The 24,330-nt window shown below is 52.7% G+C and overlaps 12 protein-coding genes across 12 annotated transcripts; 5 read left to right on the top strand and 7 right to left on the bottom strand.

Annotated features, from left to right (window-relative positions):
• Positions 1-352: 352 nt before the first annotated feature.
• On the bottom strand, positions 353-1,707 carry SEPMUDRAFT_148219 (uncharacterized protein). The gene is made up of 3 exons (XM_016904782.1): positions 1,256-1,707; positions 796-1,206; positions 353-748 (listed from the first exon to the last, which is right to left on the bottom strand). Exons 1-3 carry the CDS (start codon positions 1,418-1,420, stop codon positions 620-622), a joined length of 705 nt encoding a protein of 234 aa, XP_016762651.1. The 5' UTR covers positions 1,421-1,707; the 3' UTR covers positions 353-619.
• Positions 1,708-2,441: 734 nt separating this feature from the next.
• On the top strand, positions 2,442-4,797 carry SEPMUDRAFT_82862 (CAT2 catalase; the record flags this gene model as incomplete). Its single annotated transcript, XM_016910320.2, has 3 exons — positions 2,442-2,610; positions 2,665-3,012; positions 3,071-4,797. 3 exons carry the CDS (start codon positions 2,445-2,447, stop codon positions 4,795-4,797), a joined length of 2,241 nt encoding a protein of 746 aa, XP_016762650.1.
• A 47-nt stretch (positions 4,798-4,844) lies between these two features.
• Positions 4,845-6,122, bottom strand: SEPMUDRAFT_148218 (uncharacterized protein). The gene has a single exon (XM_016904781.1). The coding sequence runs from the start codon at positions 5,457-5,459 to the stop codon at positions 5,232-5,234; it is 228 nt and encodes a 75-aa protein (XP_016762649.1). The 5' UTR covers positions 5,460-6,122; the 3' UTR covers positions 4,845-5,231.
• Positions 6,123-7,094: 972 nt separating this feature from the next.
• SEPMUDRAFT_124676 (uncharacterized protein) lies at positions 7,095-8,480 on the bottom strand. Its single transcript, XM_016901931.1, has 3 exons — positions 8,200-8,480; positions 7,955-8,141; positions 7,095-7,890 (listed from the first exon to the last, which is right to left on the bottom strand). The coding sequence occupies exon 3, from the start codon at positions 7,479-7,481 to the stop codon at positions 7,113-7,115; it is 369 nt and encodes a 122-aa protein (XP_016762648.1). The 5' UTR covers positions 7,482-7,890; positions 7,955-8,141; positions 8,200-8,480; the 3' UTR covers positions 7,095-7,112.
• An 866-nt stretch (positions 8,481-9,346) lies between these two features.
• On the top strand, positions 9,347-12,657 carry SEPMUDRAFT_148216 (uncharacterized protein). The gene is made up of 3 exons (XM_016904780.1): positions 9,347-11,237; positions 11,294-12,297; positions 12,374-12,657. The coding sequence occupies exon 1, from the start codon at positions 9,412-9,414 to the stop codon at positions 10,606-10,608; it is 1,197 nt and encodes a 398-aa protein (XP_016762647.1). The 5' UTR covers positions 9,347-9,411; the 3' UTR covers positions 10,609-11,237; positions 11,294-12,297; positions 12,374-12,657.
• SEPMUDRAFT_155223 (ribosomal protein S5 domain 2-like protein) lies at positions 9,347-13,221 on the bottom strand (the record flags this gene model as incomplete). Its single annotated transcript, XM_016907606.1, has 5 exons — positions 9,347-11,237; positions 11,294-11,692; positions 11,751-12,297; positions 12,374-12,692; positions 12,897-13,221. The coding sequence occupies 3 exons, from the start codon at positions 13,219-13,221 to the stop codon at positions 11,826-11,828; spliced, it is 1,116 nt and encodes a 371-aa protein (XP_016762646.1). The 3' UTR covers positions 9,347-11,237; positions 11,294-11,692; positions 11,751-11,825.
• A 124-nt stretch (positions 13,222-13,345) lies between these two features.
• SEPMUDRAFT_132162 (globin-like protein) lies at positions 13,346-14,593 on the top strand (the record flags this gene model as incomplete). The annotated part of the gene is made up of 1 exon (XM_016902476.1): positions 13,346-14,593. The coding sequence occupies one exon, from the start codon at positions 13,346-13,348 to the stop codon at positions 14,591-14,593; it is 1,248 nt and encodes a 415-aa protein (XP_016762645.1).
• Positions 14,594-16,364: 1,771 nt separating this feature from the next.
• On the top strand, positions 16,365-17,303 carry SEPMUDRAFT_21618 (glycoside hydrolase family 64 protein; the record flags this gene model as incomplete). Its single annotated transcript, XM_016908340.1, has 1 exon — positions 16,365-17,303. A coding segment is annotated over one exon (939 nt), but the record flags the coding sequence as incomplete, so codon positions are not given.
• A 660-nt stretch (positions 17,304-17,963) lies between these two features.
• SEPMUDRAFT_148213 (uncharacterized protein) lies at positions 17,964-18,667 on the bottom strand. The gene has a single exon (XM_016904779.1). The coding sequence runs from the start codon at positions 18,501-18,503 to the stop codon at positions 18,291-18,293; it is 213 nt and encodes a 70-aa protein (XP_016762643.1). The 5' UTR covers positions 18,504-18,667; the 3' UTR covers positions 17,964-18,290.
• Positions 18,668-19,358: 691 nt separating this feature from the next.
• SEPMUDRAFT_140267 (glycoside hydrolase family 47 protein) lies at positions 19,359-21,324 on the top strand (the record flags this gene model as incomplete). Its single annotated transcript, XM_016902930.1, has 4 exons — positions 19,359-19,618; positions 19,649-19,908; positions 19,970-21,046; positions 21,116-21,324. The coding sequence occupies 4 exons, from the start codon at positions 19,359-19,361 to the stop codon at positions 21,322-21,324; spliced, it is 1,806 nt and encodes a 601-aa protein (XP_016762642.1).
• A 122-nt stretch (positions 21,325-21,446) lies between these two features.
• Positions 21,447-22,650, bottom strand: SEPMUDRAFT_148212 (uncharacterized protein). Its single transcript, XM_016904778.1, has one exon. It carries the CDS (start codon positions 22,593-22,595, stop codon positions 21,567-21,569), a length of 1,029 nt encoding a protein of 342 aa, XP_016762641.1. The 5' UTR covers positions 22,596-22,650; the 3' UTR covers positions 21,447-21,566.
• A 137-nt stretch (positions 22,651-22,787) lies between these two features.
• SEPMUDRAFT_148211 (histidinol-phosphate aminotransferase) lies at positions 22,788-24,236 on the bottom strand. Its single transcript, XM_016904777.1, has 3 exons — positions 24,161-24,236; positions 23,941-24,093; positions 22,788-23,883 (listed from the first exon to the last, which is right to left on the bottom strand). The coding sequence occupies exons 1-3, from the start codon at positions 24,229-24,231 to the stop codon at positions 22,830-22,832; spliced, it is 1,278 nt and encodes a 425-aa protein (XP_016762640.1). The 5' UTR covers positions 24,232-24,236; the 3' UTR covers positions 22,788-22,829.
• Positions 24,237-24,330: the final 94 nt, after the last annotated feature.

Raw genomic sequence — 24,330 nt, 5'->3', positions numbered from 1 at the left:
AAGGGAGCTTCGCCCAATGAGAAGCTCGAAACCAGGTGGGTGAGCTGCATATCCTCCGCTGCCGCTGAAACGGGTCGGCAAATCGCTCAGAGTGGTCTGCATGGCAGCCGAAGGCGTCGCGTGTAGGCGTCGGATCGATGGCGCGTGGTGTTGTTTGTTGTCGGTATAGGAGGTATAGGTCTACAACCGTCACCACACGCGACGCGACATGTCAATGATCGCGACAGCCATGCATCAACAACGCTTTATGAACCACCAAGGATGGAATGGAAACATGTGACGTCTATCGCACACTCCGCTCTGCTGTGATACGATTGACCGTCTTCTCGACGCGCATCGTGATTGACTTGTGAACGCTTCTTAGATGTGCTGATATATTCAAAGCGCCTGCGTGAGACAGAGGTTTGGCAGGCAGAGTGCAACATTTCGTTGATTCGTGCCATCATAGCGGGCCGTGGAGCAGTCTGGCAAGCATTTCGACTATCGCTCATTCTCTGCAGTCGACACCCAGTACAGACAGACAGCTCCCTGCTTACCACAGTCGGTATAGTCCAGAGCATCGCATCGTATTTCGGCGAGCCTGACTTGCGCGGCACAAAGGTCTGCAGAAGCTCGAGCATCACAAGGGCAGGAGATGGCAACCGAGTAGTCCTCGTCCTCCCCAGTCTCGACGTGGCGTCAGTCGCAATTCATGGCTACTAGACGCTGCACCTTCACTCTGCCGCTGCACCTTGACCAAAATGATGTGCTTTTCACTGTCAGCTGAGATCGGTCAATAGCTCCATCGCCACTCACATTTTCATTTTGCTGCACCACTTGAGCAACCTTTCCAAGCCTCTCGTGGTTGATCCAATTCACCCAACCGAATTTGGTGACCTTGTCGCCCGCCTGCATGCCGGCCTGTTCTGCTGGGCTTCCTGGCACTACTGAGTTGACTCTTGCGAATGGCGGCTCCACTGCAGGTGCTGGCACAGCTGCGGCGGAAGCAGAACTTGTGTCTTGCAGGCTCTGCGTCGGGGTCTGTTCCCCAGGCTTACCAGTCGCGAAGCGCTTGTGTACAGCCTCCTCCAAGCTCTTCATGATGGCCTTATGGTCGTTTTTCAAGCGTATTATTCGCGCTCTCGTGGTACGAATTTGAGCAACGTCGATGTCGGAGCGAGGAAAGCCATCGGGAGTGGTGAGGGATGTGCTCATATCGACATGATGCTAGTCCATGTTCAGTCGCACTCACGTAGCTGCCTTTGTCTCCACTCACCGAGTCGAGTACTGAGCCTAGAGCCGAGAGCTCTGCCTCCAGACTTTCCTTCTGTGCAATAAGTTCCTGTAGCGATCGCTCTGGCTGCACACCGTCCGCTATGCCTTGAGATGTTGGGCCCGAAGCTACTGTCGGCGCGTGTAGATCGTCCATTCTAAGGCCCATCTGCGTGTTGTGGGCGAGGAAGAGACAGCCTCGCGAATGCTTGTATGTTGCTGGTGATGGTCGCGTAGGTAGGAGTATGAGGTGGGACGGCACAAGAGAACGTGATTGTCGACCTACGCTTGCTTTGCTTGCCCTGCGGGGACCTTCAGGTTCGTCTGAAGCAGCAACAGCCGGATGCAACAGCGTGCGAGACCGCACTGGAATCTCACAGGCAGAGTCTGTATATATGTGTGTCGAAGGACAGTGTCAACGATCTCGAGGGAGTATTGTACACTACCTCATGCGGGAAAGAGGGAGTGACGGAAGGAAGGGATCGCGACTACCTAGAAAATAAGGTGAAGCTAGGGAGTTCGGTAGGAGGTACAGCTCGGCCGGGGCTCGTCTCGTGTGCTATCTCTTCCCGCCCTCGCCTTCTGCGACTCGTTCTTTCACTTCCTACACCGTTCTAGGACACACCTTACCTTACCTACCTACGGTACTTGCCGACCTCAGGGCTCGAGGTGCTCACTGTCAACAGCTCGCACATGGCACGCGTCGCCGACTACGCGAGTGCCGATTCTGCGCAAAGTGTCGTCACAACTACGCGCAAGCACGAGCTTCAATTCATCCGGACGGGCATGCTCACTGCGCGGTGCACACCTCACCTGTCTTTGATTGGGTGTTTCTTCGCGAGCACTGCGACGAGCCTCCATGTGTATCTCCACTGCTCTTCATCACCAGTTGCCAGTGCCGGTCTCCACACTGAGCATGCCGAAGCCTCCACGAGGTATTCGCTAGGTAGCGTCACGTTCGCGTCACCGTTTGCCTTTGGTATGGAAGGCGCGTGAGCATACCACGCCTGCTGTCAGAAAGGCCCTTCTCAACGGCAGGTACATGTAGTCGAGGAAGGAGCTCCTCCTCCTCTTCCTCCTCCTCCTCTCCTTCTCCCTCCTCCCGTCCCTCTTCTCCTCTTCTTCTTCCTCCTCATTCCATCTCCGCCACCTACACCACCCTCTGCCTTGCCGCTGCTCACCTGCAAGTTACAATGGCTACTGCAAAGCAGACCCTGTCGGCTGGCCTGGAAAAGATACAGCAGTCCGTTGACGGTGGCGCTAGTGCAAAATTGACAGACCTACAGAGGGACAGCAAGAATGTCTTCGACTCGAGCAATCGAATCACCACCGATTTTGGCGTCAGGCAAAACACGACTGGTATGTCAGGTGCATCTGTTACCGGGCCGACATCTCAGACTGACAATCGATTAGACGACTGGCTCAAGGTGCACTCCGAGGACCACACTGGTCCCATGTTGTTGGAAGATCACGCCGCTCGAGAGAAGATCAATCGTTTCGATCACGAGCGTATTCCAGAGCGAGTTGTCCACGCCCGTGGTTCAGGTGCTTTTGGCACTTTCAAGTTACACACGAGCCTGGAGCAGTATACCACGGCCAAAGTGCTCACTGATACATCCCGCGCAACGCCTACGTTTGTCCGCTTTTCAACAGTACTGGGTAGCCGAGGGTCTGCAGATACTGTTCGTGATGTGCGCGGTTTCTCCATCAAGCATTACACACCTGAAGGCAACTGGGACGTGGTAGGGAACAACATTCCAGGTACGTGTCGAGAAGTCTATTGCTGCACAACACATTCAGTGCTAATCTCTTAGTCTAGTGTTCTTCATCCAGGACGCGATCAAATTCCCAGACGTGATTCATGCCGGCAAGCCAGAGCCGCACAACGAGGTGCCTCAAGCACAGTCGGCCCACAACAACTTCTGGGATTTTCAGTACCTGCATACAGAGGCAACTCACATGTTCATGTGGCATCAATCTGACCGAGCCATTCCGAGATCGTACCGCATGATGCAAGGGTTTGGGGTGAACACCTTCACACTCGACAACGCGAAGGGAGAGAGATTTTTCGTCAAGTTTCACTGGACACCGCATCTCGGTGTTCATAGCTTTGTGTGGGACGAGGCCCTCAAACTGGCAGGCCAGGACCCTGACTTCCACAGAAAAGACTTGTGGGAGGCCATTGCGAGTGGAGCATTCCCCAAGTGGGACTTTGGTATTCAGGTAATTCCAGAAGGTCAAGAAGACACGTACGATTTCGACATTCTTGATGCCACTAAGATCTGGCCCGAGGATCTCGTTCCAGTTCAGTATGTGGGCGAGCTTGAGCTCAACAGGAACCCAGACGAGTTCTTCCCTCAGACTGAGCAAGTGGCATTCTGTACTGGTCATGTCGTCCCTGGCATCGGCTTTTCCGACGATCCTCTGCTTCAAGGTCGCAACTTCAGCTACCAGGATACTCAACTTTCTCGCCTCGGTGTCAACTTCCAGGAGCTACCTATCAACCGACCTGTTTGCCCCGTCATGAATCACAATCGGGACGGTGCTATGCGGCACACCATCACAAAGGGCACTGTGAACTACTGGCCCAACAGATTTGAGGCAACGCCGCCCGCTGCCAAGAACGAAGAACCAATGCCGTACGTCGATTTCCCGGCCAAGGTGGCTGGTATCAAGGCTCGACTCAGATCCAAGAAGTTTCAAGAGCACTTTAACCAGGCCCAGCTCTTTTACAACTCGCTATCTAAGCCAGAGCAGATGCACGTTGAGTTTGCTCTAAGTTTCGAATTGGATCACTGCGAAGACCCGATAGTTTATGAAAGGATGTCTCAGAGACTGGCAGACATCGATCTCACGCTCGCGCAAAATGTCGCTGCCCTTGTCGGAGGCACTGTTCCCGATAAAGCGGGCCGACCCAATCACGGCCAAAAGACAATCAACGTCAGTCAGACCGAGTTCCCCGGAAAGGTGCCTACCATTGCCACTCGTCGCGTAGCCATAATCATAGCCGATGGTTTCGACAAGACAGTCTACAACGGCATCGTCACAGCTTTGAAGGGAGCAGGGGCGCTGCCGTTCACTATAGCACCAAGACGCTCGGTCATATATGCTGCGGGTGAAACCAAGGACAACAGCAAAGGCACACAGCCTGATCACCATCTCGAGGGCATGAGATCGACCATGTTTGACAGTATTTTCCTTCCAGGCGGAGCAGATTCTGTGTCGACTCTCCGCAAGAATGGTCGAGCTCTTCACTGGATCCGCGAGGCTTTTGCACATCTCAAGGCCATCGGAGCCGTCGGCGAGGCAGTGGACTTCGCAAAATATGCGTGTGCATTGCCAGGTATGGAGTTTTCCGCCAGCGAGGCTGTCACCAATAGCTATGGCGTTGTCACAGCCAGCAAGGTGCAAGCGGAAAGCTTCAAAGAGACTGTACAGCTTGCCAAAGGCGCTGTTGATTTTGTTGGTGCATATTTCTATGCCATAAGCCAACACAAGAATTTCGACCGTGAGCTGCAAGGATTTTGCCAGATGGTAGCATACTGAAGTCCGCAAAATTGTGAGAGACGCAATGAGTGGATGATCCTGCTCGGATAATAAGGAACGGACCTTGGTGGTTAGGTACTAGCTACAGCAGCAGTGAAGTATGTAGTTTTCCAAAAGTGTTTCGGGCTACATGAAGACTCCTCATCCACGTTACCATTCCGCTCGATTGCTGTCTATGGTACCATTGTGTTACAACTTGATGATGTTCGCGTTCTTGTTATGTGTTGAACGGTCGAAACCAACCTTGACCAGGCCGACGAGATATGATCGAACTGCCGGTAAAGTTGTCTGTCGTGCTATTGAACATCGAGACCCCCCTCCACGTCTTAAGCTTGACCCTGCCAAACTATCGAATAGCATCATCCATTACTCCGAGCCAGACGCAGACCCATGCAGAGAACAGTCGTTGTACAGTAGTAGTGTGCCATAGTCCTTCACACGTCGACATGACCTAATCTCAAGAATTCCCTCATCTGGCCGGACTGGCTAGATCCGCTGCTCGAGCGTCGCGTCTTTTCGATCTTTTCAATGGCTTCTGTTGGCGAAGGAGCTCTTGTATCATCGTTGCTGGGCGTCGATGGTGACGCGACAGGAGCGACCCAGTTGGAGTTGCTCGTGGGAACAAGGCTCAGAAATGTCGAGTCTCGTCGTGTAGATGCCATGGTTGTATTGTTTGATCAATGATAAGATGTTTCTTGTTATGTGAGCTGCAATGCTTGGACGTTCGTTGCTTGATGGATATAAGCATGGCGATGAGCATTACACATAGACCTTTATATGTCCATCAACTGCTAGACCGCAGGGAACGGAGGCTTGACCTAGCATGTTTAGCATTGAATCGCGAGCAAGCGTAGGCCTATGAGATGATAAGGTGTCACGTCCACCGCTCTTCTGGACATTCCCATCACGATCGCGAGAATAGGTCGGGATAGTGTGCTGTATACTCGGGAATAAAGCTAGTAGTAGCCGTATCATATAGCAGTGGGAGTGCCGTTACTGGATCGCTTTCCCTCGGCATAGCGGAGACTTTGGCCTGAGTTTAGGCGAAAGCTTCATATGACCTGCTGTTACTGTTGAATTGAGGGGCTTGCATGCGACTAGACATGTGTGACGAGTGCTCAGTGCTGGACTGATACATGTACATGTATAGCGCGACGTAGTCAAAGCGTGCTGTAGTGATGAGCATTAAAGCTATCCACGCTTTATGTTGAGGACCTCCAGAGGATACGGCACTACCCAAGAATGGATAGTGAGAAATGGCTGAAGACACATTTGCATGCACCGGCGGCTGCAATAGTCAAGGGTCATTCCACTTGCACAAGCTGTGGTTGATGGTACTTTGTTGATCGAACCCACATGCGGAAGTCAAAAATCCGCAGTCCGAGGTCGACAGCCAAAACGCCTCATAAGTCGCATTCGAGGGTGGCTACGCGGAGGTGGACAAGATTCGCCAGTACTGCGATGAGCATTGTTAGCTGTTCGAGCGGTATAGAGACCAATGTGATATGCTAAAAGTTAATATGAGAGGGCGTCATCAGAGCTCGCTCGTCGAAGATGTTACAGTTAGTAGGTACCCTGAGGTAGGATCTGACTTTAGTGAGGAGGTGGAAGTGGAAGTGGAAGTGAGAGTGAGAGGGAGAGTGAGAGGGAGAGGGAGGGGGGAGTGGGAGTGGGAGTGGGAGTGGGAATGGATGGGGAATTGGATGAAAAAGAGTAAAGAGCGCGAGCGCGAGCAAGAGCAAGGCAAGAAGAAGCAAGAAGCAAGAGCAGGAGCAGGAGCAAGAGCGACAGAGGGAGGGGCACTCGGGCGGTTCGTACCGCTGGTCACTCTTTGGGTTGAGCGGTGTTGTTGGGCCTGGGCCTGGGTTTGCTGCTGGGCGTGAGAAGCCGTAAGTGAATGAAGAATGAATGGATGGAAGACGCGGCCGTGTACACGCCGCTCATCTCATCTCCTCTCACGGCAGGCGCAAGTCGACGATTGCATTATTCGCGGCAGCGGGCGTGCGCACTGTGACTGCGCACATCACCTAGACGTGCTGGTTCAGGACCCGCCCCGCCTCACCGTGATGGATGTATGAGATGACAGCTTATGTGCCTCCTGGTGGAGCCTCCTGCGGTGCAACCGGGCTGTCAACGGCTGTCACTGCTGTCGCTACCGAGACGGAGGCGGAGGCGGACGTGCGTGATATTGCGGTGTGCTGTGCTGTGTGCCGCAGCCACTGTTCGCGAAGGACAAATGTTCATTTCGCCCCGCAGCCTGGTGATGGGCAGCAGGAACACCGCAATTACAACCACCACTACCACCTCCTCCACCTTCACCTCCACCTCCACCACTGGCAACAGACGACGACGACAATGACCACTCCTCGTGGCTGCCATGCACCATGGAGGGGTCGGCGTCGAGTAGACATGCCAAATGCGATGCGTCTGTTTTGGTCCTGGGGGAATCGATGCCGAAAGCACCATGCAGCTAGGCGGGTGGACCGTTTGATCCACGCCTTGGACCAACAGTTCCTGTTGGCTTGGAAGGACACTCGTCTCATTGACTTGTCGCGTCGCGGGTCGCACTCAGCCACGACGGCATATGCAGCCGCCTGACGCCTCGACGTCTGGGGAATCTGGTGAAGACCACTGCGACCAGGATATCCTGGAAACGCTTCAGCGGGCACAAAACAACCCGGCATTTAGCTTACATACGGGACCAGCATACCCTCTCGCGCTTTGACGCCAGCGATGGTAAGAAAAAAAAAGACAGCGTTGTCAACAGACCACAAGAGATGGGAACTTGCAGACGGTAACCCTGCCATCTCGTGGCATCGTTGACATCCTCTCCTTGCTTCACAGCATACCGGCCGGACACCAGCGGCTGTCTGCCATGAAAGCATACCCATCCCTCAACCCAGCGTTTCCTCTGTCGTACAGATGGTGTAGTGATGGAATTTGTTTGCGACCCGACTCAGCATAAAGTATTACGGGACTCCCAAGGCTTGAACTTCACTTTCCCTCTGCCTCGACATATGTGACCCACGTTAACTACCACAACGACCTCTCGTCACGCTCGCATTGCTGGCTCCACTGAAGCTCTTCTTCTTCGTAGGTCGCCGCTATTGAGCATCCCAGTATCTGACACATTGATTGCTCATACATCATACTCTAGCATCCCAAGCAGAACGCATTCAGCCACAATGTGCACTCAAGTCACCCACGAATACACCGTCTGCAAGCACAAGGTCGTCGAGAGAATACCATGCGCAGCATCACGACGAGGACCTTGCGGTGTATCAACACCCAGGACAGTGGTGCATCATTCGAAATGCTACAAATGTGGCGGTGGCGGTTGAAGTGTAAGACTTGGCCTGATCATTGAAGCGCACATCACATCTCCTTGCTGACCATGCGTAGAATGGTGACGTTCCGAGTTTCGCGCTGTTGGTCTACAGCACAGTGCGTTGTCGATGTCTGAGATGGGTGCCTGACGGCGAGTAGGTCGCGCCCGCATTGAGAGTGATTATGGGCTGGGATGGGAAGATAACGGCGTCTCACGACCGGGAGTTGGGGCTTGCGACGTTGTTTGGACATAATCGTTGCACTATATACCATGACGATTGAACGACAGGCTGGGAGAGGGCGTTTTGCACTACCTTTTGAGAAAATAGGCCATCTGTACAATCATGAAATATTTTCTCCGCATGTTGGTTCCGCGGGATATTCCTCGAGGCCGGGGAGAACAGCGAAATGTGCTCGAGTGCGTTACCTCCTATGACTGGAAGCAAGATGCATGTCCCGACGGAAATTTTAGGAAATCATTTTCTGCGCATCCGAGACGCGTTTGTACGCATTGGATCAAACGGAGGGCAGCCCGTGGGTTCCGCGCGCGCGCTCTCTGTCTCTCTCTGTCTCTCGCTCTTTCTCTCGCTCTCTCTTTCGCTCTCTCTCTATCTCCGCTTCTCTCGAGTCAGAAGTGCAGCTTACAAGCCGAACGACCCGCATGATCTTTTGCCAGGGCTCGCTGCACGCAATGATCCTGGCTGCATTTGTGTCATCGCGACCACTGACCACCATCTGTCACTACCAGTGCAGGTCTGGATAACAGCGGCGTTGAAGCATGACGGCTGCGCCACGACTTGGCAGGGAATCGCACGACTGATATAGCACTGTGGCTTTGTTGGAGTCTTGACTGCATCCCCATCCGAGACGGCGTAGACGGGCTGTACCTTATAGCCTGTTCAGTATAGGCTGCTCCGTCGATTATTCCGGTGAGAGGCGAGCAAGCAAGCAGGCAGGCCAGTGTAAGCAGCCTTTCCCACGCCTCGTCAGGCCGAGAGCAGTACTAGGTATAAGCTATGGTAGCAGTCGTCGTTGCCTGACGTATGGGCCTACTTCCTACCTCCGAAGGCTTCTGTTGTCGTTGTTGTTGGTCGGTGTGTGAACCTAGCGCTCGATGCGCGGGACCCTTCCCCCCCTCCCCCGACCTACATACTGCGACGGGAGTGGGACGGAGACGGGATCTTCCAATTTTTCCAAGCCACCCACCAACATCACCGGTCACATCAGCACTACCTAGGTACGATCCACACCATGGAGTGAACACTCTGCCCTCCGAACCCGCTTCCAATGTCTGTTGACATCAATTGGAACGAGCTCACGGGCGGGCCGGATGGTGAAGCACTGGCCGAAACAATCAGAGAGTTCATTCATCAGCGCTTTCAGTCCATCGCGCTGCCGAAGCTGATACGTTCGGTCACCGTCCATGGGTTTGAGTTTGGCAACATACCTCCCGAGATTGTCCTCAAGGATATTGGCGATCCCCTTCCCGACTTCTACGAGACAGACGACGACGACGACGACAACGATGATGATAATGATTCTGTACAGGACCCAAACGAAGCTCATACCGTGGCAGATCCCGAAACACGCCATGCGCAGCCGCGACATGTGCGAGGTACAGACGGCTCACGTCGTCAATCGGAGCTAGATATCCTTGATCACTCGGCAATCAGCGGGCTCACTCGAGGAACGACTCCAGGCATACTGGGCGCTACTTCCAATCTGGGCTACTTCCATCTCCCTCTGTCTGCTGGGCTACCAGGGACCCAGACTCCTCTGGCTGCTGTAGCTGGTGCACACTTCTCAAACACTCAGGCTACTGCTGCAGCAAAGCCTCAGCATCGCCATGCTGATTCCTTCAGTTCCGACCCTCCTTCCACAGCCACGCGGATGTCGTCGCAAGATCTTTCATCATACCTCGACAAGCCCCCCAGCCCAGCCATGTTGGACGAGCTGGACGAGACCACGCCCTTACCCAGACACGACCATCCCGAAAGGAGCCCGGAGGATACCCAGATCGTCTTTCACGCAACTTACGCGGGCGACATTAAGCTGTCGCTAACTGCCGACGTTTTCTTAGACTATCCCATGCCAAGCTTCGTAGGCATTCCCCTGAAGCTGAAGATCACTGGCCTCACGTTCAACGGAGTGGGTATTCTCGCCTACATCAAGAAAAGAGCCCATCTGTGCTTTTTGAGCCCCGAAGATGCAGAAGCTCTTGTCGGGAAGGAGCCCGCTCTAGATCCTCTCGACGACGAGAAGCACACTGACAACCGACAGTCACCATCGGGACACGAGGTAAAGTCAGGGGGAGTGGGCGCATTACTCGAAGACATAAGGATCGAAAGCGAAATGGGCGAGACGGAAAGTGGAAAACAAGTGCTCAAGAATGTGGGTAAGATTGAAAAGTTTATCCTCGAACAGGTCCAACGCATCCTCGAGGACGAATTCGTCTACCCTAGCTTCTGGACTTTTCTTGTTTGAGCACCGAGGTCCTACTCTGGCCTGGAATAGTCGGTATGCGAGTACTGTACTGTACAGCTGCGCAGTTCAACAAATCCTTCACCTTGGGACGTGGCTGATGCATTATTAATCGGCTGTGCGACCCGCATTCAAGGAATACGTGTCTGGACGGCGGCCGCCTTTTGCATGCATTCACGCGAAAACGTACAGGGAGCCTTGCTTTTGCTGTGTTTTTTTTTGTTTTGTGGACCGTAACACCTAAAAAAACAGCCTTGCAGTTGCAGAATCACGCACCACCTTTCGGCCCGCAGCTGTCAAATCTGCCGTACCACGTTTGCAGCTCTCTCAACTGCTGCCGCTAGTTTGTCTTGTGAGACCTTTCTCTCATGCGCGCTGCCGCTGTCAAACATTGGTCACAACGTTCGTTGTGTTGCTGCTGCTGCTGCTGCTGCTACCAGCTTCACAATGGCGTGACACTTTGCGGAATGTAATTCGACTGCGGGAACTTGTGAAGACCTAGCAATCGTTTGCGGCCGGGCGATTCGGATCTCCTTGTGTGCATGTACTAGACGGATGTAGGAGATCGCCACGACCTTCGAAATATGCTACCTCCTACAAATTCTGTGGTGTTCGTACGATCGCAAACTCTAGTAAGATATTTCTCTGGCATCATGCCGAAAGTCACCAATTAATACTCATTATTCAGCAACAGTGTATTTTGTCCAGTATCGTACCCAATCGAGCTTTCCGCAACGATGGCAACGGGCTGGATCGGGCAAGGAACTCCTGAGCACACAATGCACATTCGAGAGGAATGGCAAAGCTTGTACCTCATTACCAGGTAGTGCTGGCTTAAGTTTTACAGTACTCTGGCTTCCACTTCCCTGCGAAGCTTGGTATTCATCTTTAGGTACAGAAGAAAGTCGAACCTATCGTCACGCTTGAGCTAGACAACGACACCGTATATGACTTGAACGGGAATCGTGCCATGTACTCACTGTGCGATGACTCGTCTTCTGGAGACACCGGAGATTGAGTGAGAGCACTGCTCGCTGGGGCAGACTCTCTATCCAAGCATGGGGCCTGGTATGCCGATGCATCGGCCCTAGAGAGTTTATTGAGTAGGTGTGCGTGCCGGGTCATGTGCTCGTTCTATCACATACGAGACAGAGTAACCTCAAGCCAGAAGTGATGATCAGAAGCAGCGGAAGTGCAAGTCCAACACGTGCATTTCCAACTCACTTCGACTTCAGTAGCTTCTTGCCATGCTCGCGAACGATGCCGTCGAGAAGCTGCCGTATTTGCTTACAGCCATCTAGCCCGACTGACAGCATCGCCTGCAATCTCGCCATCTGGACTCTCGTCTCCATAATCAGCACATTCACCATGTCTTCACCTCCACTCGTGCCGACAGTCATGAATGGCAGTTCCTGCTCTTCCAACCCATTCAGATCCAACAATGGATCCGCTTCTTCCTCGTTCGATGCATACGATGCAGTAGAGCCGACGGTGCAGGCGGCAACGTAGTCCTTCATCGGGACACCAGCATCAATCAATGCCAGTGTTGCAGCATTCAAGCAGGCAGCCAGCAGAGCTCCGTCCTGCGACAGCACGTGAAGGACAATGCTGATGGTCGACTGCGGATAGAGGGAGGTAAAGACGGTGCTCGCGAAAGCAGACGAGATGGTGTACTGCATTTCTTGCGTTCGCCTGACATTCATACATCAGCTCTCCGTGTCAAACCACTTACCTGTCTGTGCTGCTGCCTCTTTTCACATCCACTCACTTGTCTGACCGCGACCTTTTTTTCCGATCCATGCCGCTGAAGCCAGCAATGCCAATCTCTACCTCGATGCTCGCCTCCTTCGTCTGATCACGTCCACCGCCACCGCCCGACCTCGTCTGTTGCCTGGGACCGACGACGGTGCAGATGACTTTGGTGTTTCCCATCTCGAAATAGCTGCTGCCATCAGCAGCCGCCTGGGTGGACATCTGACCCGAGATGCACCGCAATTCGTTCCATCGCCGCCCGTCGACACGCAGATGCGCGAGCGCGTACGTAGAGCTGTCCAACGGCATCTCCTGTTGGGTTTTGTTGCTTGACCCTGCGCAATGCAATGAAAACTGAATGAAGCGTCACAACCTTGCACGGCCTTGGTTCCGGTGGCAGCGGGACGGCATGATACCCGCCCTACCCGTAACCCGACGCGTCTGCCTCGCGTCTTTGACGTCTCAACATCTCCGACATTTCAGGTTTTCTTTCTACCCCCATAAAAAGAAGAGGAAGAGTCTCAGGCCGCAACCCAAACCCCCCATCTCGTCACTGGTCACCGCAGCAGGGTCAGGAGCATTCATGCCGGAATGGCGTCTTAGGAGGTATAATGTACTTGCACAGAAAACCGTCGCCGCACCACTCAGAGCAAGTTTGTGCAGAGGTGCAGCTTTACAGGTACTCTCTACTGATCCCGCTCCGTCCCGAAAAGCAACCTCAAAAGTCGCGCTGTTCTCGCTGTGAAGTCCTCCATAGAAGTCCGTAGACCGCGATTCATATGCGGACTGGGCACGTTCATGTTGTGGCGTGCTGACACACCAGAGCATGCTCGGACGCTGTAAGACCCATATCGGAGTAGACATCTCCGCGGTAGAGGGTGCTGATATATGAAGTCAGTGGGCCAGTATATATATAGGTATAGAGATATACATATACATATACATATAGAATTCCCGCTCCAGATAACAACATCAATGTTACGAGGATATGTCGCTGACAAGAGAACAAGTCAAGATCATCAAGTCCACTGTGCCCGTTCTCAAAAAACATGGCATAGATGTCACGGAGCTCTTCTACAAAAACGTCCTCGAAGAACATCCCGATCTGAACAATGTCTTCAACCAGACGAATCAAGTCAATCACCACCAAGCGGGAGCTCTTGCGGGCGCACTGTACGCATATGCTGCGCACATCGATGATCTGGGCGTACTCAGCCCGACGATGGAGAGAATCAGCCAAAAGCATGCATCCCTGTACATCCAACCAGAGCACTATGCAGTCGTTGGTGAAGGCCTTCTTCGCGCCTTTGGAAATGTCCTGGGAGAGGCGTTTACTCCTGCCATACAAGACGCTTGGAATTCAGCATACTGGCAGTTGGCCAATCTCATGATCAACCGCGAGACTCAACTCTACTCCGAATCCGGAAACTGGACCGACTGGCGGGACTTCAGCATCGTCGACAAAGTCAAGGAAAGTAAGGAAATCACCTCCATCTATCTCGAACCTGTCGACCATGAGACGCTCCCAGAATATCTACCTGGTCAGTACATCTCCCTCATGACCGACGTGCCACACTTTGGATACATGCAGTCCAGGCAATACTCCCTCTCCGATGCTCCCCGATCCGGCCGGTATCGTATTTCTGTGAAAAGGGCAATTGGTCTTGATCCCCACCACCCTGAAGCGCGCAAGAGTCCGAGCTGGGTGTCCAATATTCTTCACGACGAAAAACAGATTGGAGATGTTGTTAAAGTCTCTCACCCTGCTGGCGACTTCTTTCACGATCCGGTCGAGGACTGCAGGATCCCGATTGTCCTCCTTTCCGCTGGAGTGGGTATCACGCCCATGATTTCCATCCTCAACACTATCCTGGAGCACGGTTCAACACAGCCAGTCAGCTTCATTCACGGCGCACGGGACACTTCGACACAAGCATTTGGACGTTATGTCAAGGAACAAGCTGCGATGCATGAGAATGTCAAAGCAACGCTCTTCGTGAAGAATGTGAGCGTCAACGACGTTGCGGGTTGCGACTACGACTACGTTGGAAGACTGAATCTGTCGGAACTGATCCAGAAGCAAGGCCGTGCTCTGTATCTGGAAGATGCGAAAACGAAGTACTTTGTCTGCGGGCCGTCAACATTCATGAGCGAAATCCGACGCGGGCTGCTGGAAGTCGGAGTCGAGGATAGCAGGATCAAGATGGAGGTCTTTGGTACTGGAGATTTGCAATAGTGGATCAAATTGATGTGCTGGGACAATGTTGATCGAGTTGCATCCCATCAGATGTAAGGTCACCATTGTAAAAACTTCAGCAATTGTTGCACCAACTTACCTACATAAGCAATAGTCAACACATTCTTGCTATCAGACTCTCCGTCTGATGACTCCACTCCTATACCTTACCTACCAGATATTCATGTGGTTCAACAGATCTCGGGCCTTGGCTCTCCGGTTCTCCCATCCACTGATAGAAGCTACATATACATTTACATGGTACCTTACAGCTATCTATAGATGGCGTCGTGTATAGCAAGCCAATGTTGACCTTAGGTAATGTACATGTAGTGCACAAACTACAGGACCCATACCCATACCTTTACCTTATTTACCTGCCTTTCATGTGCTGCAGAACGTGTGTACAGATATCTACGACGCATAGATTCGAACGATGCGGCAGCACCGGGAGCGCCCTTTCCATTTTCTTGAAAATGACAACGGCTTCTCTTGCCAGGTACCACACGGTACCCTCCTCAGATGTGCCAACGACAAGCTGAAGAAAGATGCAAAAGTGGAACCTCTGCATTTGCTGCGCCCTGACAGCAGAATATTGATGATTTCTCAGAAGCAACGAACGTCTCTTGAGAGGATGATGCCCACAGCGCATCCACTCCCACCCGCGGCGAAGTCTCGATGCCTTCGTTCTCCCCTCGAGTCGACGGTAATTCGAGAATGTCAGGCACGCATTGGGTGGATGGAGAGATGTGGCTTCTAATTCAAAAGATCCGTAGTAGGGAAATATTATGCTTCATGGCAGGAAGCATGGACAATAGGACCCACTGACAGTAGGAAGCACTGATGACAGGAACCACAGGGAGCAGGAAGCACTGACAACAAGGTATGTTCGACCGAGAAAGTCATCCAGCTTTTGGAAGAGATTCTCGAGTATAAAGGCAGGTCTACGGGAGGTCCTAGTTGCAGGTTTTTCAATTCGTTTCCATCCTCTTCACCTCTCCCTCATCCACTCATCCACTTCCACTCATCCACATTTACCTTACCCATTCACTTCCACTCTCCGGTCCTCTTGCACTTTCCAGGACTACAGTCAATCACTACACTCCTGACAGCACCTCTGTCACAAGACCCCGACGACAGAGCGAGTATAGAAGCAGGAGGTTACAGGTATTTCGTTTCTTTTTCCCTTCTCGCACTCTCGAAGACTACAGTTACTCACCACGCTCCCGAAAGCAGGCGCAGGATCCCAGGAAGCTTCAGCCACAGAATTCCAAACGCAGAAGTCCTAAGGTTGCTGGTATTTCGATCTTTTCCCTCCCTCTTGCACTCTCAAAGACCATAGTCAGTAACCACGCTCCGCAAAGCAGGCACAAGGTACCGACAGTTTCAAGCACAGAAACAGAAGAGACCACAATTCACTATGTCGCCATCGGTAGTGAACATCACGAGGCTGCTAGTAGTAGTGCTGTTTTCAGTATCATACCTACTAGTAGCATGTGCAGGCGCGGCACTCCCAACTTCGATGGCGACAGGAGGCCCTGTGGGGTATAATTCCCACATATACAACAGCTCCATCGACTCTGCCAACACCACGCTGCCCAATCCGCCGATCCAAAGGTTTGTCCGATCAGACGTAGAATCGAGCGTCACTTCCGCTGTCTCTCCATCTCAGCTTACGCTGGTGAACAATCTCTCCAATGGTGCCAAAGCATACATTACCTGCCAGCAAGAAGCACGATGGGTATACATCAACCCACAAGGATATCACCGCCCGGATCCAACAGTGGCCATGATGAGCATCGATCTTGGAGCAATAGGCAACCAAGTATCCGTCCCTCTTTCCGAGTACGTCGTCGGATGTCGTGTCTACGGGGCACAAGACACTCTCCAGTTGAACTCCGTGACAGACGCCAATGGCGTCGTGTCTTTCGTTCAACCTGCAGTGGCAAATCCCAACGATGCAAACTACCATAAGAGGTTTGGTATCTTGGAATTTTCCTGGACGGCAGGGACTTCATGCGCGAATCCGAGCCATGTGGACTTTGCCGATGTTGCTGTTGGCCTGGAGATGATCACTTACAGTGGTGCTCGAGGAGGGAAGATGTCTGTCGTTGGAGGGCTGCAGGGCGATGCCAAAGCTCGGATTTGCGAGGAATTGCGGAAGGTGTCGAGCGCGCAAGCTCCATGGTCGGAAGGTTGTCTCCAATCTGCTGCTGCTGGAATCACTCGAGTCTTGGCGCCCAACGAGGTGATCGCAGCCAACCCTGCTGCATTCGAAGGGTACTTCAACGCACACCACCAAACCATCTTGGAAACCTACTCGAAAACGGCATTGATCATCAAGACCGGATCGGGAGGAAGTATCACTTGTTACACCGACCCTCAGAGCAAGATGTTACACTGTGATGGCGTTGCCTCCGTACACTTTGAACCCACCGCCGCAGAAATCTTCACCTGTATGGGGCCTTTCCGCCAGGGAAGTATAGAGGTCATGCAAATGATATGCGCCGCATACAATCGAGGCACTTTACTTCTCGACGGTGGGTCCGTGCAGCCTTCGCTCGGCCGTGCTTCCTACTACACATCCCCTGTGCACAACGCCTACGCTCGTGCCGTCCACGGACAACTGGCAAATAGTCAGGGATATGCCTTTGCCAAGGACGATATTGAAGCTCGGCCGGAGGATGCGCAAGCTGGTCTTGTGTGCACTACTGGCAATGACATGAAGGAGCTCAGAGTGTTCATTGGAGGGCAGGCGTAGCAGGCACGGCCGATTTCCGTGGGGTTCTTTCTCTTGGTCCCTTTGAGGGTCGGAGGCGGCGGGGCGCAGTGTGCAGCAAGGAGTACGGGATGCGGATGCCGGCAGCTGGTGAGGAGCGTATGGTCGACAAAGTGATACCTAGTAGCAAATTCTTCAATTGGACAAGCCATTGGTCGGTACAATTTTCCCTGACTCTTTTCTCAATCTTGAAGTGAATGTTCGTCGCGGTAAGGATCGATACCGATGAAGAAGGAAAGCTCTGTGCCTCGTAGTCTCGCCCAGTTCAATCAATAACAGGATCGAGCGGATGAAGAGATGCATGTATCATTCCAGGTTGGTACCTACCTTACCTTGCCTACCTCTCACAGCCGTAGCTACACGCTCCACAACAAGCGGGGCGGAACCATAGGAGTTGCTCCCGCCAAGTGCCTGGTCGACAGAGGGCAGGCAGGAGAAGCTCAGAGCATGAAAAGGGTTTCAATCTGGCACTCTAACTTCGCCACAGCCCTTTATCGACCCGGAGAACATCTCCATCCAACTGGAACTAGGCAATTTGGGAAGCAAGACATACATCAATAACTGGGAGATGGATCACATTCTGCTGGGCATCTCGAACTAAGAGGCCGTGTACGATTTCTCAGCGCCAAGGCATTCCCGACGACGTACGAGAAAGAGAGTTCCGTATTCACAGATCAATCTCGCTGGAACCCTTCAGACGAGAAAGAGTACAGAGCGTGAGGAGGCAAGCTCACCTGAAGCACCGTGGGGTAAGTAGTGCATGTACCTCGAGGGGAAACTGACTCGCATGATTGCGACCGGCTACCCATTAGGAGGCAATGATACCCCCTAGAGCGCTCGAGGGCTTTTGAAACCCCTTTGTCGACCAAGTGCTGCAGCGCTTTGCTTCCGGCTCGGAACCCTTCGTCATTTCCGTGGCTAGCGGAGACATTGCATGCGCAACAGCCCCCGATCAGGAGCCATATGGTGCAACGGCATGGAGGAGGTCGAGTTCAAGTCAACACCTAGGAAGTACGCATCGGATGCATTGTTGGACCCTTTGAAAGACCTGATGCCGATGGGCTTGAAAAGCGTATGGCAAGCATCTGCGCCGGTCTCTACCGAGGAGATCTGATTGATCAGGACAGCCATGACCAGAGAGTCCGGTTACCACTCAGATGCGGGGCGATGATGAGGCTGTTCGTTGCGAGGTCGCTTGTCGCTTGTTGTATGTTATCTTTAAGACTTCAAGGCGCACTCTGATGTATTTCCAGCTGTTCACCTCACAACGGATGTGTATGTATCTCGTGTGTGTACCTGGTCGTCGTATTGGTGGCAGAATCCAGTGTGGCCAATGTTGTTGACGAGAGAAGGGAAGAAGTGGAAGTTGGAGAAGGCGAGTGGAGGCGGAGCGTGAAGAAGTCGTGCAGGGATTCGTGTCATCACTCCCGTCGCTCCCGTCACGCGTCACGCGTGCCTTCCTCTCTCCCGCACGCCTTCCTTCTGTTCCTCCTTCCATCGCGGCTGGTTCCTTCCATCCTCGATTCTGGCTCGCTCCTTCTTGAACCCTCCACTTTACCAGAAAGAACGTACTAGTACCTAATACCTGTACCTACCTTACCTGGTACATACCGTCAACATCCATGGATGTACCTCTTACAGCAGACTGTCGTGACTGACCCCCGTCGGTCTGCGTGTCAAGTCCAACAAGGGTATCTTACAGTAGTCATGTTGACAGCGGGAAATCGACTCTAATCCATGCTACCGGCTGCCGTGTCGTAAGGTGTTCCCGGGAAGCCATGCGCTGATGCTTCCCAACTTCCCATGGCCAGCGGAAATTGCTTCTCACTCCAGCATAATAATCACCTAGGTAGGTATAGCAATAATAATAGTAAGGACCAGGTACTACAAGCACCACATGAAGTACTTTTACTACTGACCTTCTGACATCTGCCCTTCGTTGTTGATATTTTGTGATAATCACGCTTACCCACATTCGTTTTCGCCATGTTCGCACGCATACCACTCCTTTTGTGCATGTCCACGGCAGCACTAGCCAACATAGACCTCGACGCCCCCGGCGCATACTCGGCCCCTCCACCGGGCGGATATCAGCAAGCCGGTGCAGCGCCATATGGCTATGGCCAGAAACCGACCGCGACCTTGACCATCACCCAGACTCTTCTGCCCAACCCGGCTGCCACTCCCTTTCCCCCTACCCAGAACACCACCAGTCCCGTCGGCATCGGCTCGTGCAAGAATGTGCAGTCTGCTCACGCTCGGGGCGATGTCGCGAGGGCTGAGGCCGTGAAGGAGGCCTTCCTGCACGGTTTCAATGCCTTTATGAAATATGCCAATGGTTACGACGAAGTGAGACCGCTAAATCTGAACGGAACGAACAACAGATATGGCTGGGGCCTGACGATCGTGGACTCCATCGACACTGCAATCATCATGGGCCTGACCGACCTGGTCACGCAAATGCTCGACTTCATCGCCAAAGTCGACTTCACCACCACCCAATTCCTGAATGGAGACGACGGCGTGCAGCTGTTCGGTGAGAAGCGTCGAATCTGGTTGGATGAGCCAGCTGCTGCCAGCTGCTAACTGTCGTTCAGAGACTAACATTCGATACATTGGCGGACTTCTCGGCGCCTATGATTTGCTCAAAACCGGTCAATTCGGCAGCTATGACGAGCAGAAAGTCGATACTCTCCTCAAGCAAGCCGTTCTACTGGCCGATAAAGTCGCATATGGCTTCAACACTCCCTCGGGGATACCAGCTGTCTTTGTCAACTTTACCACTAACGAGCCCATCAAGGGGACATATACAGACCCCAAGACGAACACAACGTACAACTCCACAAACGCTGCGTCCATAGGCACATTTCTCCTCGAATGGGGTCGACTATCAGACCTGACGGGCAACGCGACATACCGTGAACTTGTAGAAAAGGCCGACAACCATCTGGTCGAGCCCTCACCTGCGCCAGTCCTCCCTGCGCTGATCGGTAGCCAATTCGACGTGGATACTGGCAAGATGCTCACCAAAAATGGGGGATGGGTAGGAGGAATCGACAGTTTTCTGGAATATCTCATCAAGTACTGGCAATACTCGCCTTCAGACGTGGCGACATCGTACAAAGACTTTTGGCTTACGGCGACCCAAAGCACAATCGATCATCTTGTCGTCACCCCTCGAGGCTACACTCCGGACGAATTGTCATTCGTCTCTCGCATGAATCGCAACGGCACAGTCGACAACCTTGCCGACGACTTCTCGTGCTTCGCGGGTGGCAATTGGCTTTTGGGTGGTGCACTTCTCGGGGACGAAAGCATCACGAAGCTCGGGTTGGACTGGACCAAAGGCTGCTACCATCTCTACCAGACGACAACAACCGGTCTTGGCCCTCTTGCCTGGGCGTGGTTCAACTCTTCCGGCCAGACATTCGATAAGCAGAGTGAAAACGATGGCGCTGCATTGCGATCTGCAGCGGCACGAGGTTACTTCATCCCCGCGAGCCTGGAGAACTGGTTCTCGAGACCTGAACCCTTGGAGAGCGTCTTCTATGCATATCGATTGACGGGAGATCAACAATGGGCGGATGCCAATTGGAAGATTTTCCAGGCCATTAACACGACTGCCAGAACGCCAGAAGCATTCGCTGCTGTGAACAATGTGGACATGCCTTATGGTACGTATCTTACTTTTAATTACGCGTCGCGGTTCATGACAACTAACTGGGATGACTTTTTACTACTAGGTGGTGCTATGAGCGACAATCTCGACAGCTTCTTCTTTGCAGAAGTGCTCAAATATCTCTATCTCACCTTCACGGATCCCAGTGTCGTGGACCTGTCGGCATGGGTCTTTAACACGGAAGCCCATCCTCTGCGAGCTCTTTGCGCTGAAGACGACGTGAAACCTTCCACAGGGCTGGGGAGACGTCAGGATGGCGGCTATGAGCAGTAGTAATTACCCACTCTTGACACCATAAAAAAAGTTGCTCCATTTGTCAATCACTTTTGGTAATCAGAAAATAGATCATCAGAAATATAGAGATCGAAGTACCCGTGCCATATATAGGCAGCCTGCATACACTGTCTGGTGTCACTGCCTTGACAAGACATGCCTCTGATAGTGCTCCACTCTTCCAACAGACGTAGGAGGTACCACCGCACTCCGCCCACCGGGGCCGAAGTCGGCAGCTCATCTCATCTCGCACCTCCCTCCTCCCAAAACGCATCCAAATGCTGCTGTCTGACCTCAAAAGCCCAATGATGACACGTCTGATGCATCACCGGACTCACCTCGACAGCATCCTCCTCCTCCCCATCATCAAACACCGTCCTCACACCTTGTTGGACATATTTCTTCAACAACATCCTCCTCCACCTCCCCGTCTCCCCCACACATTTCTTCCAACGAGAAATCTGCCTCTCGTCATCTTCACATCTCCTGCCCCGATAAAATCTCGTATACCACTGAAACCACCCTCGTACATCATGTTCGTGAGAAATCCACCCCGCAGCCTCCCATTCTTCAATCGATTGGCCACAGGAGACTTTGTATTTATTCACTTCGGGATCATAATCGGGATTGGTCAGGAATGTCTCCACATTCAAACCGGAAAGCCATTCGGGAGGAAGTTCTTTCCAGTCGTCTTGGATGAGAATTCCGAGTTTGCGGGAGCGGAGAGGGCGGTAGTAGGAGCCGCCGAAACAGCCTTCGCGTAGGATTTCAGAGGGCGTTTTGTTGGGGAGGAAGGTCGGGTGGTCGGCGAAGTGGAGAGTTTGGTTTTCGTCGCGGGTTGGGGGGGTTGCGAGAGGAGATGCTGTCCAGGAGGTCCAGGCGGCTTGGATGGCTTCTATCTTTTGGGGTGTTGGTGCGAGGGGAGAGTTTTCTGTGTTGTGGGTTGTGATGATGGAGCCGAGTTTGCCTGGTTTCTTCGTTCCTGTTGTTGTTGTTGTTGTTGTCTTCTTCGCTCTGGAACGTGGGAGAGACTTGGACATCTCTTCTTCATTGTAGATAGCTTTTGCGGGCGCAGCAGCTATCCGTGCTGAAGTTCGAGCGGGCGCAGTAGGTTCCTGGAAGATTTTACGTTTCTTGATGGGAGGTTTCCCGTCTGCATTTGTATTTGTAGCTCGTGTTGTCTTGGGAATAATGGGTTTGATGTCGAGTTCGGCGAGCAATTTTTGGTTTTGCTTGATCTTTTCTTGTCGACGGGATTCGTAGTCGTTCATTGTGACACCGAGGATGGATAATCCCTCTCAGACTGGCCTGGAAGTGATAAATATGGATATGATAATTCATGTACGTGGTATAAGGAACGTGAGCTTGACCTCCCGTGTTCACAACGTGAAGAGGATGACGTCGTCGAGGCGTCGATCGTGGACGCGACGTGACTGATTCTTGGCGGCACAGATACAGAGTACCTTGTATGGTACAGAGGTCAAGCATATCACTTCTACATATGTCTATGCTATTACTCCATTCGCGTCTTTCTCCTTTTGCTGTTCCAATGCCTTGGAGTTCTGGCTCACCCGGCCAGCGTGGACGTCCTCCAATACGCTCTTCAACTCCTTGAGAAATCGAGTCACTTCGTCCTCTGTGCCGACAGTGACACGAATGCAGCCCAGGCAGCCAGGCTCTTTTCCTCTGAAACGTACTACGACGCCTCTCCGCTCCGCGAGCCTCTCGTAAACTTGAAGAGCAACTTCATTGTTCGGCTTGCTTGAGGTATCTAGCATCTCCACGAGCAAGAAATTACTCGCCGTTCCACCTCGAAAGCGGCCAACGCCTGGGATCTTGGGCATCTCGGAGAGAAGTCTATCCCTTTGTTGAATGATCTGTCCTCGATGCTTGTAATTCACTTCGAGGTTCTTAGGCTGAAGCGCCTGAATGGCGATCTGAGATGTCGGGTTCGAGATGTTGTAAGGGGCCTTAAGACTATTCAACAGTTTTGCAACTTCGGGGCTGGTGAACGCTGCTCCTAATCGGATACCGGCAAGACCAAAAGCTTTCGACAACGTCTGCATCACGACCAGGTTAGGCCACTCCGCCACCCACTCAGCGAGTGACGACCCTTCAGGCGCGAAGTCAATATAGGCCTCGTCGACAATGACAAGACCGTTCCAGGTGGGATGCTCCAGAACACTGCGAACAGCCTCCTTATCCACTAAACTACCCGTGGGATTACCAGGACTGCAGAGGTAGACCATCTTGATCAGTGGATCAGCCGAGAGTGCTTCGTTGATTTTTTCCGGTTGAGCTGCAAAGTTGTTGTTGACGTCGAGCGGCACCTTGACGATCCCCACATCGTTCACATGAGCCGACACAGCATACATGCCGTACGTGGGAGGACACGTCAGGATCTTGTCCTTGCCGGGTGTGCAAAAGGCCCTCAGCAGAGCATCGATAGCCTCATCACTGCCAACACCAACGAAGAGGTTTTCGGGGGTCAGGTTCTTTTCGGTATGAACATGAGTGTTTCTTAGGTTGATCAAGTGCTGCTTCAACTCATGCTGGTGACTGCGGTGCAGTCAGTATATGGAGTATGAGTCATGTCTCCGGGCAAGTCGTACATACGGATCAGGATATCGATTCAGTCCAAGGAGATCGATTTCAATGCCGGATGTGTTGCCATTGACCAGCTTGCCGTCGTCAGTGAGGGCTAGACCAGGTCCGTAAGCGTTCTCGTTGGCATCCAGCAATATATTGGTCCCATCGTCCTTGTAGTCACTTCACGGAGGTAGTGTTAGCTAGCCATTGGGCACACGTTGTGGCGAGTTGGGGCATGAACACATACTCTCTTGCGCATCTGTATGGCTCCAACGCCAGGATGTTCGGCCTGGCGCACTTTGTTATATCGAATGGCATCGTTGTTGGTCTCGGCGCATGAAACGGTCTTGGTTCAAGATTTCGCACGATGAATCAACGCGGTGGCGGCGAAATGATAATGCTAGATCCGCGCCGGGA

This window comes from Sphaerulina musiva, assembly GCF_000320565.1.
Source record: "Sphaerulina musiva SO2202 unplaced genomic scaffold SEPMUscaffold_3, whole genome shotgun sequence".
In the NCBI taxonomy this organism is placed as follows: Eukaryota; Fungi; Ascomycota; class Dothideomycetes; order Mycosphaerellales; family Mycosphaerellaceae; genus Sphaerulina; species Sphaerulina musiva.
The sequence above is the reverse complement of the archived record's forward strand: the minus strand, read 5'-3'. Positions and strand labels throughout refer to the sequence as shown.